Raw genomic sequence first — 13,386 nt, forward strand, 5'->3', positions numbered from 1 at the left:
TATGCGCGGGGGGGGGCAGTAAAGTAGCAATGATTCTGTGAGAGTAGGAAAAGCCACAGTTACTTCTACGCAGTACTATCCTATTATAGTTGAGGTTTAGGGCTGATGAGATATGAGAGAGCTTGTTGGATTCCTCGTCGCGGCTGTCCTTGAGGGGCTGCCCTGCAGCATAACATGCCTTCCCTAACCTTAGCCATTAGCGGGGAGATTATAGAATTGACCCTCTCTCTCGGCTTCCAACAGGCAACTTCGCTGCTCCACATTCCAGGGCGGCCTCTCCCCATCAAAACCATTACATGAATTCTTGTTGGGCCTCCTAAAACTAGCCTGGTTAATAAACCAGACCGAATCAGCCGTTGGCAAAACATTTTTTGCTTGCCGGCGGATTACGGTCTGGAGAGGCTCAATTGTACGCCCATTTCCTACACCAGAGAAATTGGGCGGCCAATCGGGACACGGTATGCAATATGGGCGGGCTTTGGTACAGTGACTGTCAAGTGGCGCTGGTTGGCTGTCTGACAATGTTGCGCTGTCGTCCTCCGTTTTCAGGTACAAAGGGAAAACCTACCGATCTTCCATTCGTCTCGTCCGCCTGGCCGACCAGATCGCCGACTTCTGCCGCAAAGTGTGCTTGAAGCTGCAGTGCTGCCCCAACCTCTTCAGCCCCATGCTGGTCACCGACATGTGTCCCGAGAACTGCTCTGTGCAGACCAAAACCAAATACAGTGAGTTGTCTGCAGCGGTGGACAGACTGTTCACGCGAGTATCAATACGGCAATGTACTGTAGAAATACTACAAAAGTAGGAAGTACTCATTATGCAGAATGTCCCGTTTCTCAAATGTATACAATGTATAACGAATCTTTTGAAAATAGCAGATCTAAAAGCTCACAATGCGTCGTTGCGTGGCGCATTGTGAACTTGTAGATCGGCTATTTTCAAATAGACAGTTTAAATAGGGCTGAAGTGGTTAATGTACGTTTTGTAATAATAAGGCCTAACAAAAAAAAACTTTGGTTTCCGGTTGCCGACCGACTATTAAATATGCGCAACTCATATTATTTTATTGGCATTTGGTGAAAAAAAAAAAAAAAAAAAAAAAGCTCAGAATACGAAGACCAAAAAGGTCTTTGATCATTAAAATTCTCTTCGATGAGACCATCGGAAAGCGCAAAGTCAAAATAAAGTTTTCTTTCGTCTAAAATATCACGTGCGCAAATGTTTTGGAATGCGTCATCGCGAGGTGCATGGTAGGCTACTTGAGGTTGTAACTCACGTTCCATTTCCAACATTCTAATGGTTTCCAGCGATTTCCAGGGGTGAGTAAACATCTTTGAATCAAAGTAGCAGCGATCCTCTGAAGTGACGCAGCATGTCCAATACTGTCCTCGTTAACAAAGTGCAACTTTTTCATCATTCACCGTTGGCTAACGTTGTGCAACAGTCCAGAACAGAGCTATACAATATTATGACAACTGTCAACTTGGCTATAATCTACTAGGCTACTGTAGGCCTACATTAATCATTGCCTCTCAAACCCACATACCACGCGTAATGTGCGTTGCCTAACCAAAATAACAGACATACAAACTATCAACATGCCGCTCGATTGCGTGTCGACAGCTTGCAGATCTGTTCTTTTGGGCACACATGAGGCGCGCTGCGCTGCGATGCGGAAATTAAATTGCTGTAGTCTACAGCGCTACGATTTGGAAACCAAATAGCTGTAGCCTACAGTGGACTGTAACATTGCTTGGTCAACTATATTACGTGTATGCAGTGAACATTAACATTAGCGCTTTCATAGTTATATGGAGCATTTACCGTGGTGACGTTGATTTAGGTTATTCACCCAGCTGGGTTCAACGAGACAGCAGTGTCTCGTTAAGCCCTGACGCTTCCAAAACGAGCTATTGCGGATTAATCGATGGGCGTATAGAACATTTAAGCATATGGCAAGTTAACTTAAGTTATATACTTTGATGCTGAACACTAAGCAATTAATTTGGTTCGCAAACCAGAGGCCAGACAGCGGTAGCAAGTTCAACAACCACCGTTCTAATCTGTTTGACCAACCACCGTTCTAACACTATTCACTTTTAACACTAGCAAGGCTGAAAAAAAATCACTCCTACTCAGTCTGACTATATCGGCCCATTCGACCGCTCTCCCCCTTTATCCCCCCCACCCCCGCACCACTCGTTCACACCTCTGGAGCTGGAGACGTCATTGTTGCCTACACGCACTCACTTTTATTTTTTATTTTCTTCCCTCTCTTATGAATACATTATTATACACCCAATGAAAATGTACACTTCACGGATTATATATTTGGAATTAGGACAATCGGTAGAAAATTGGCCGAGAATAGCACAATAGCACATTAATTGTTGCCTAAATGTATACGCACTTTTCTGAAAATGGTTAATCTGCAAGCTGCCCCATTTCCTTTTCAACTTGATATGTTTCGTAGAGAGGGCATACACAAGCCAGAATTCCGTGGTTTACATGAGCAAAAAATAAGCGAGTTATGTAAAGAGGGGTGGAGGGAAAAAGGCGATTATTTGGCACAATCAATCAAATATATATTAATTACATCGCGTAGCCTATAATGTTTCCCCCTCTATATAAAAGAGGGGGACAATATATAACTCTAATGTCGTATTTCGTCATGTATGTGAACTATATGCTGCTTGTAATACTGTTGGTCAAAGTAACTAGTAGTTGGACAGGCTAAATATAATAGTAGGCTATAAGCCCGTTTTCAGCTAAATGCTTTTTGTTCTCTTTTCTCCAGGCTCATATACCCGCATCGAGATGAGCTAGCTCTGCGACAGCCGTGCTGTTTTCAATTAAATTACTTGCAGTATAATATTAATAAATACTACATCCTATATATATTGTTTGTCTGTCTAATCATTCAAATGTTTTTCTGCATGCATATTGCATAGTTTATGTAAGCCTGAATTAAAGTCTGATTACGGAGGCTTTTTCCCCGTCTCACAAACAACGAAGCCTATAAATATTGTCTGAGAAGTTGAGAATTGGTGTCATGCACATATATATGCACCACACATTCCTGCTGTTGTCACCACGCGGTAAATAATGAATACTTTGTGTTAATTCAACCATGTTTATTTTTTCTTATTGTTCACAATATCAGAAAGCATGAAAGAAAGCAAATATAAAGCGGAATAAAATCAGGGAAAACACAAATCCTACGCATTAGTTTCTGTTGCTATACTTAGAGACACTTGACACATGTCATTGTAAATGTTCCCGTACATGTACCACATTGGCCATGTATTGCGTAAATCCACATCTTGCCTTGGATGGGAAGAGTTGCTCATCGACCGTGATGTTTCCTCCAGGCACATAGCAAGATATGCAGTTATCTGTGAACTGATTCCAAATGTCCGTTATTGCAGCAAACTTGTCTGTTTCTTTGCGTGCTTCTCTGGTGTCCTTGTCGTCAAATCGCAGGTATCGCATTATGGATTTGAAACGGTCACGAGACATTGTTTCTCTCACCGTCTCATTCCCCCATGCCCCTTTCGCCCACAGTTGATTCAATGGATAACCAGATGTCGACATCGCACGAATGAAAAACACGCTGATGAATGCTTTCAGTTCAGTAACAGACAGATCCCATTCTTGATTCTGTCCATCACTGCGGGCAAACTTCACTGTGCAGTCTTTGACGTTTTCCAACATGTCGGGGTCAAACATACACAAAAAACTGCTCAACTCGTCGTGGATTCTGACTTTGGCAAAAGCAGTAGGACCTGGCCTGGCATTTCCCCTCACTGTATATGTATCTTTATTCTTTTCCCTTTTTGCTTCCTATATGATGAATTCCTGTTCTACTGGCTGGTAGCCTATGTCTTGTATAGGGCCTTGTATATCTGTTTATTTTAAGCATGCCGCCGCATTCTGTCAGAGCAGAGACATATTTATTTAAAATAATCCTGTCTCGCACGGCACAGCGGCACGCCATCACTATATATACAAATGACAGGGAGAAGGTGTAATGGTTATTACAACGCAAAAATATATACATAATAGGCTTTGATGTAAAGACATTTTAAATGATTATTGATTATTAGAAAAGGAAAATAAATCACCTGCTGCGGTACTGGCCCTTTCCAAGGTATGGAAATCCATTCAGGAAGTATTTGCTGTCCAGGTCGGCAGCAATCCAGAACTTAATTCCAACAGCATGCAGGATGCATAATTCTCAACTTCTCAATATTTGCCTATATTTTACATAACTTAACATTAAATGCAGTCTATTAGTATTGACTATGCATAGTATATAACTTATAACGTAAGCCTAAAACGAATCTATAAACGAAAAATAAAATAAAGAAAGAAAACCTGCACTCTCAATGGGCACTATTTGGTCACATTCGATCATAAAAACATTTAGGCCTACATGGGACAAGCTATATATATATATATATATATTTCCCTATTTGTCTATTGGTATGTCTCTAAATGTTTTGATGAATTGAACAATGTGGACCCTGTTGTAAACAAGTGTAATGCTTCATTGGGTTAATATAGTATGTTTTTGAACGAATATTTGGGCCTAAGCAGTTTTTTGTGTGTGTGTGTGACCAGTGTTAGTCGACTCGGAATTGCAGCCATCCGTAGGTGCCCTTTGTGTCAGTGTGCGCCTGCCCAACCCCCCCAACCCCTGATGTGTGGCACCTATACGGATGGCTGCAATTCGAAGTGGCCTCTGTAAAACCTGAATCCCCCCCCCCACCCCATTTCCCGAGTCGACGAGCAACACTGGTCACACACACACACACAAAAAACTGCTTAGGCCCAAATATTCGTTCAAAAACATACTATATTAACCCAATGAAGCATTACACTTGTTTACAACAGGGTCCACATTGTTCAATTCATCAAAACATTTAGAGACATACCAATAGACAAATAGGGAAATATATATATATATATATATATATATATATATATATATAGCTTGTCCCATGTAGGCCTAAATGTAGGCCCCCCCCCCACCCCATTTCCCCTCACTGTATATGTATCTTTTCCCTTTTTGCTTCCTATATGATGAATTCCTGTTCTGTTATAGCGCATCATTATATCAAAACCAGGCCTATACTGAATGTATTACTTTTGTTTAAATCAACTGAACTAGACCAATAAAATAGTAGGCTAGTATTTATGTTTTTCGTTAATAATTAATAATACATGCTGAGGGAATGTGCTCCGTTCATTGGCTCTATATAGGCCGTGCGAGACAGGATTATTTTAAATAAATATGTCTCTGCTCTGACAGAATGCGGCGGCATGCTTAAAATAAAAAGATATACAAGGCCCTATACAAGACATAGGCTACCAGCCAGTAGAACAGGAATTCATCATATAGGAAGCAAAAAGGGAAAAGAATAAAGATACATATACAGTGAGGGGAAATGCCAGGCCAGGTCCTACTGCTTTTGCCAAAGTCAGAATCCACGACGAGTTGAGCAGTTTTTTGTGTATGTTTGACCCCGACATGTTGGAAAACGTCAAAGACTGCACAGTGAAGTTTGCCCGCAGTGATGGACAGAATCAAGAATGGGATCTGTCTGTTACTGAACTGAAAGCATTCATCAGCGTGTTTTTCATTCGTGCGATGTCGACATCTGGTTATCCATTGAATCAACTGTGGGCGAAAGGGGCATGGGGGAATGAGACGGTGAGAGAAACAATGTCTCGTGACCGTTTCAAATCCATAATGCGATACCTGCGATTTGACGACAAGGACACCAGAGAAGCACGCAAAGAAACAGACAAGTTTGCTGCAATAACGGACATTTGGAATCAGTTCACAGATAACTGCATATCTTGCTATGTGCCTGGAGGAAACATCACGGTCGATGAGCAACTCTTCCCATCCAAGGCAAGATGTGGATTTACGCAATACATGGCCAATGTGGTACATGTACGGGAACATTTACAATGACATGTGTCAAGTGTCTCTAAGTATAGCAACAGAAACTAATGCGTAGGATTTGTGTTTTCCCTGATTTTATTCCGCTTTATATTTGCTTTCTTTCATGCTTTCTGATATTGTGAACAATAAGAAAAAATAAACATGGTTGAATTAACACAAAGTATTCATTATTTACCGCGTGGTGACAACAGCAGGAATGTGTGGTGCATATATATGTGCATGACACCAATTCTCAACTTCTCAGACAATATTTATAGGCTTCGTTGTTTGTGAGACGGGGAAAAAGCCTCCGTAATCAGACTTTAATTCAGGCTTACATAAACTATGCAATATGCATGCAGAAAAACATTTGAATGATTAGACAGACAAACAATATATATAGGATGTAGTATTTATTAATATTATACTGCAAGTAATTTAATTGAAAACAGCACGGCTGTCGCAGAGCTAGCTCATCTCGATGCGGGTATATGAGCCTGGAGAAAAGAGAACAAAAAGCATTTAGCTGAAAACGGGCTTATAGCCTACTATTATATTTAGCCTGTCCAACTACTAGTTACTTTGACCAACAGTATTACAAGCAGCATATAGTTCACATACATGACGAAATACGACATTAGAGTTATATATTGTCCCCCTCTTTTATATAGAGGGGGAAACATTATAGGCTACGCGATGTAATTAATATATATTTGATTGATTGTGCCAAATAATCGCCTTTTTCCCTCCACCCCTCTTTACATAACTCGCTTATTTTTTGCTCATGTAAACCACGGAATTCTGGCTTGTGTATGCCCTCTCTACGAAACATATCAAGTTGAAAAGGAAATGGGGCAGCTTGCAGATTAACCATTTTCAGAAAAGTGCGTATACATTTAGGCAACAATTAATGTGCTATTGTGCTATTCTCGGCCAATTTTCTACCGATTGTCCTAATTCCAAATATATAATCCGTGAAGTGTACATTTTCATTGGGTGTATAATAATGTATTCATAAGAGAGGGAAGAAAATAAAAAATAAAAGTGAGTGCGTGTAGGCAACAATGACGTCTCCAGCTCCAGAGGTGTGAACGAGTGGTGCGGGGGTGGAGGGATAAAGGGGGAGAGCGGTCGAATGGGCCGATATAGTCAGACTGAGTAAGAGATATATGCCTAAAATCATATTTACAAAACGTTTCAAATGGGGAAAAAAACAGAGATGATTTCAATCGAATATTTAGACAAAGTCATGCAAGGGGAACTTTCTCTGGACTCCATGGGCTGAGAAAATAAACATTGAAATCTCAAATTCGGTCAGAACGGCTGCTCAGACTTCCTAGTGTTAAGCTGCATACTGTATATCAGTATTTAGAATGGACTTAATTGTTAAAGCTCCTCATTCTAAATTGAGCTCATCTCATACCCTGGGGTAAAATGTTTTATTATTTTCAAATCCTGGTATATAATTCATTCACCAGTCAGTATTCTTGGTTTTCCAACTCCTCATGCCATTGGTTGGTTTAAGTTGATTTGTTTGATCCAGGGATAGCCAGTAGCTCTCTGCTTCAAAACACGTTCATGTTTCAGCTTTATTACTTGAAGATCTTTTTTTGTATTTGTATTTATTTTTGGTATGTGAGTGATGCAGCACTTTACTTTGGTTTGGAGTTGAATTAAAACTCTAAAGTATTCAACCAGTGTGTGGACATTCTATTCAAAGTTTTCAAATGTTTAGCTGTAGGCATACAGTGTTATGTGTACTTGAACCATTCATTATTTAAAAGATGGTATTTCAGGCAAATATTGAAGTTATTAAAAAAGAAGCCTATCCATCATTGCCGTAGGAAAAAAAAGAAAAAAAATCCTTGCTACCCATCCTTCCCACGAAAAAAAAAAAAAAAAAAAAAATCCCTACCTACTCAGCCCAAAAATGACAGCCAATCGGAAACCAAAGTTTTTTTTTTTAGGCCTAATCAAATTAAATCTACAAAGTAAAGTTTTAGTGGAGTACAATATTTCTCTCTGAGATGTAAAAGTATAGAAAATTGGAAATACTACTAAAAGTAAAAGCACCTCAACATTGTGCTGCAAGTATACAGTACTTATGTAGTTATGCATTCCAACACTGGTTGTCTGTTTTGTGGATCAGATGTAATTACGCACAGCATTTCCCACGCCGCGAAATAATGCGTGTAGACACTTTTTTTTTAAAGCGTGCCGTGCTACAAGGGTCTAATTGTTGTTTATGAGCAGCTCAGCATTTGTTTAACCCATTTTGGTGTTTTAAAGCATTGTCATACTTTAGCTATTGAAACATAGAAGATCTACAAGCTTGTAGGTCTGCTATTTTTGAAAAATCGTGAAAATGTGCCTCAAATCTTTGAATATATATATTGTTACAGAGTGAAGCTTTGCTTCTGGGGAGGTCCCTGGAACAACATATTTTCAGATGGGGGGGGCGGAGGCATATTCCATATAATTTTCGGGGTCCTTGACATGAAATATTGAGCACCAATGATACAGAAACAGGAGAGGTCAGGATTTTGAAGACATTTTTAAAATTTCGACGTCACACCTAAATGGCCCAAACCACACCAATGGATCTCCATGCAACTCCTTGCAACCAAAACGGCTGGAAGGAGTTGCATGGCGACCCTTTGGTGTGGTTTGGGCCATTGAATTGAACCGGTAGAATCACTTCGGTCGACGTGCAACAGGACGTATCACACCGCTAAGACGCTAAAAACGCTAAAACCGTCTCGTCTCGGCCCTTTGGTGTGGTTAGAGCTTTAGGTTGCGTTGTTTTTTGGTTTTATTCCCCCCCTCTAACATGTGCTGCTGCTGCGTGTGTTCCCCCCCAAAGCCCACTACTATGGGAAGAAGAGGAGGCTCTCCAAGCCGCCGGGAGGAGAGGAGCCCGCGGAGGGAGACCTGGCCAAGCCGCCGCGCCGCAGGAAGAAGAGGAAATCTATCTTTGTCCAGAAGAAGAGACGCTCCTCCGCCGTGGACTACACCCCCGCCGGCTCGCCACGGGTTAGGACTCCTTTCCCCTTCTGGGCTTCTTTCACTCTCTCTTTCCTTCATTTTTATTTTTGTTCTTCTGCCTTCTTTCTCATTTTGTTCAGTTGGCTTCCTTCCCTGATGCCTCATTCCTTCTTTCCTTCCTTTCCTCCAACCTTCCCTCCCTTCCTACCTTCATTCATTTAATTGCTTCCTTTCCTTGCTTCCTTCCTTTCCTTGCTTCCTTTCCTTCCCTCTCTCCCTCCTTCCTTCCTTTCCTTGCTTCCTTTCCTCCTTGCTTCCTTTCCTCCTTTCCTTGCTTCCTTTCCTCATCCTTCCTTCCTTTCCTTGCTTCCTTTGCTTCCTTTCCTCCCTCCTTCCTTTACTCATTGGCTTCCTTTCCTTGCTTCCTTTCCTCCCTCCTTCCTTTCTTTACTCCTTCCTTCCTTTACTCATTGGCTTCCTTTCCTTGCTTCCTTTCCTCCCTCCTTCCTTTCTTTACTCCTTCCTTCCTTTACTCCTTGGCTTCCTTTCCTTTTTTATTTTCCTCCTTCCTTCCTTCCTTCCTTCCCTCCCTCCCTCCCTCCTTCCTTCCTTCCTTCCTTCCTTCCTTCCTTCCTTCCTTCCTTCCTTCCTTCCTTCCTTTCCTCCTTCGTTCCATCCTCCATCTGTCAGACTGACAACACGTCTCTCCCCCTCTCAGGACAGCGACGAGGAAGAGGACGATGGAATGGAGTTACATTCGGGCAGTGAGGAGGGCACCAGCTCCGAACCGCGCGAGGACCACACCGACACCTCCTCTGTGGAGGTGTCCAGCCGGCCGCGGCGGGCCGCCGCCATGCGCAGGGCGGGCAGGGCGGGCACAGCCGTGGGCAGCCAGGAGGGTCCTGAGAGCCGGAGGAGGTCAACGCGCTCTCTGTCCACCCATGCACAGAACAGCAGCGCCAAATACCAACCGCCCAAGAGACAAGAGGTGCAGGTGAGACGTGTGCTAAACCACTGGTTCCCAAACGTTTTCATGTCAAGGACCCCCAAATTGACACTAATTATCCCACAGACCCCCATTTGAAAAGATATGCGAGGCACCATGCGAGGCATTTCGATCTCTGGGACCCCAATTTATATTGTAAAATCAATGTTAATTTAGGTTAAAACTAACCCGTGGCTCCCGACATGCGTGGCAGGTTAAGACTAAGCGTGGCAGGTCACAACTAACCCTTGGCAGGTTAACACTACACCGGGTGTCGTACTCATGACTGTAGGACTGAACACATGCAAGCCATTTACTCAAGTATTGTAAGAATAATTTTGAGGTGTTTTTACTTTAGTCGAGTATTTCCATTTTTTCATACTTGTATAACTTCATAGATTTAGATTATATTATTATTATTACAAAACATACATTGACCCTTCTTAAACCCTATTTTATACTTAAACTATATTTGAAAATAGGAGATACAGCTCACAACACGTCGCAGTGCGATGTGTTTGTATATTTTCTATTATATCTTTTTTAAATTGACAAATTTGGACAACGTAGAAATTTAAATTGTGAAATGGGCCACCCATAACGAACGTACAACCTTTACTTTGGTGCCTGCTGTAACCTATACATTGTTTAACCTTAAATGCCGGATGCGCCCTCTGTGTCACATACTCCTGTGTCTCATAAAGCAACATGTATATTTTGTCCTTTTTTTTTATACGAATTTGAAGGTTTCCAGAAAACCTTAGGTTATAGGTTTTAGAATCGGCCTCAGGTCTAAATGAATCAATTGTATATTGTTACAATAAACCTTACTTTACTTAAGCAAAAAAATCCCAGTACTTCTTCCACCACTGGTGCGAGACCGCAGCAATTATGTGATTAAATGTTGTAAGCTCTTGTCTCGTGTGTGTGTGTGTGTGTGTGTGTGTGTGTGTGTGTGTGTGTGTGGTGCGTGTGCGTGTGTCAGGTGGAGGGCCGGCAGGAAGAGGAAGAGGAGGGTCAGTTAGTGCTGGACAGGAACCCTCTGGAGTGGAGCGTAGACGAAGTGGTCCAGTTCATCAACTCTACTGACTGTGCCTCCCTGGCCAACATATTCCAGGAACAGGTACGTGCGCACACAGTTCACTCTCATCGTTTTTCTTTCGGTTTTCTTTCGTTCCCTTTCATCTTTTTCTGTCTCTCCTTCTGTGATGCCGTAGGGTCCGGACGGCTGCAATTCGAAACTGGCCCCCGTAAAAATCTGAATCCAATCCGGGCCACCCCCTTTCCCCCTTACTGTTTGTTTCTTTTCCCTTTTTTGAGTGGTGCAACCACTCCAAGGAACAGCAATGTCCGTGTTCACCTATGTGGCCATGAGCACCAGTATATGACTATGAGTACCAGTAGGGGCGCTGTTGTGCCAGAAACAGAGAGAGAGAGATAGTATTAGTGCTGCACTGTTGCCTGCTAGAGAGAGAGAGAGAGAGAGGCACCACTCAGTTCACACAGGTGTGATTTTACATCCTCACATGATTTCCTGTTTTTTTATATAGAAGTAGGCTATATATTCGTACGTCTGAACTCTGAAAATGGTGGACCCCCTGTTGTAAACAAGTGTAATGCTTCATCAGTGTGTCGTCCACAGTCAACAGTCTTTGTATTGAGTTGTGCGTTGATGTGAAATGTACCCATTTGGCAAACTGTTAAAGAAAATATTTTCAATCAATTCTGCCAATTATAACAACACGCCGTCATTTCCCCGTTCGGTAGGACATCGATGGGCAGGCCTTGCTCTTGCTGACCCTGCCCACGGTCCAGGAGTGCATGGACCTGAAGCTGGGCCCTGCCATCAAGCTGTGCCATCAAATTGAACGTGTCAAAGTGGCCTTCTACAGACAGTATGCCAACTGACCGTTGGCACGGGGCACGCCTCATCGCTGGAGGGCATGGTGGAGCACGGCTGGCCCACTCAGACGGTTTCCCCCCGGCGAAGAAGAATGTTTGAACAGCAACCCGGGAAGACTCAAGCTCGTCATGTCGATATCCCAAAAGGGCCGTGCCCCTTTGGGATTCTTAATCTGGAATTTTTTTCTGTCTCACTATCGGAGGGATTTCCGAGTGGAGAGAGGGAGATTGTAGGACTGATGGCGTCGGCTTTGGGGAAGAAGGAGGCCTTTTGTGGAGGATGTTTTTTTCCATGGAGGGAGTTGAAGAATATTCTACTTTGAGTGGAGTCTGGAGGAGGGTGATGTACAGTATACCCAGATAAGACTGCCATCTGCCGCGTGTGGCAGGGAGCGTTAGCACGTTGGAGTCGGTCCATGTGCATTACAGATCTGTGAAGTGCTTTATTTCTGAAAAGCAGAAGATTTATTCAAGAACACTTCTTTTTTTTATACTTTTCATTTCTGGACTATTTTGTATTTGCTATAGAGAAGCATCACTGCATTTATGTTCACATTATTGTTATTAGTCATTAAGCTAGCCCCCTCCCCCCCATTTGTGTAAAATGATTGGTTCCTGATTACATGTAACAACAAAGTATATAATAACCCAAGACGTAATATATTTACAATATTTATTGCTAGCGTTATTTATGAGGAGTAATATATCTATTGGGGAGAGAAAAGAGTCGAGTGGCTGTAATGTAATATTTACTTTAATTCAACTTCTTTTAAATCATCCCTGAAGGATGATTATTAATTTATTTCAGATACAAGCTGGCTATCTGCATGCATGTAGATACACATTTCATTTGCATTTACAGCGAAAGGTGACCAGCCACATGCTGCCTATTTGTTCTTCTTCTAATGACCCACTAATTTATTTCAATCTATTTCTGTTCACTCCTCAATCGTTACGAAAACAATCTTGTGAAGCAATCGTCTAAGGTATTTTGTAGCCATCTATGCAAATGTGGTGCAGATATTTTTGATAAATAAGAATAAATTTATACTGATTTTCTTTTCCCCTTTCTACACACGGTTGTCCCTGTGCGTACTCATTGACTATGGTGGGAAATTTAAGTTCAACATGTCTCATGAAGCTACATGATGGTGGTTGGATTATAGATGAATCCGCGGATGACAAGACTATAGCTCAAAATAAACTTGAATTAGACTAGTACAAACATGAAAACAAATGATGCCTGTGTTTAATCACTTAAGTTATTATAACAGTGGTTCCCAAACCTTTTCATGCCAAGGATCTCCAAATTGACACTAATTATCCGGCGGAACCCCTAAGGAAAAGATATTCCAGGGACCCCCCATAAGAGAAGATTTTTTCGGCTCTAGCAGTGGCGCGCTATGAACTTGTAGGTCTGCTGTTTTTGAAAAATCGTAAAAATGCGGCACAAATCTTTGAATATCATTTAACTGGGGACCCCCTGGAACTTTCTCAAGGATCCCACTTTGGGAACCAATGACTATGAGCAGATCTACATGGCCCATGGCCCTTGCAAAGT

The 13,386-nt window shown here is 42.0% G+C and overlaps 1 protein-coding gene across 4 annotated transcripts in view; it reads left to right on the forward strand.

Annotated features, from left to right (window-relative positions):
- The window catches only part of sfmbt2 (Scm like with four mbt domains 2), a 45,949-nt gene extending 33,049 nt beyond the window's left edge, over nt 1-12,900 (forward strand). For all 4 annotated transcript variants that reach the window (XM_083757466.1, XM_083757467.1, XM_083757464.1 and 1 more), the window contains 5 exons: nt 550-725; nt 8,817-8,986; nt 9,657-9,932; nt 10,909-11,046; nt 11,691-12,900. In XM_083757466.1, coding sequence (XP_083613592.1) covers nt 550-725; nt 8,817-8,986; nt 9,657-9,932; nt 10,909-11,046; nt 11,691-11,831 — 901 coding nt within the window. In that variant the 3' untranslated portion in view covers nt 11,832-12,900. The remainder of the gene's footprint in view (nt 1-549; nt 726-8,816; nt 8,987-9,656; nt 9,933-10,908; nt 11,047-11,690) is intronic.
- The last annotated feature ends 486 nt before the right edge of the window (nt 12,901-13,386 follow it).

The sequence above is a fragment of the Protomyctophum parallelum genome (genome assembly GCF_964188405.1).
Source record: "Protomyctophum parallelum genome assembly, chromosome: 22".
NCBI lineage: Eukaryota > Metazoa > Chordata > Actinopteri > Myctophiformes > Myctophidae > Protomyctophum > Protomyctophum parallelum.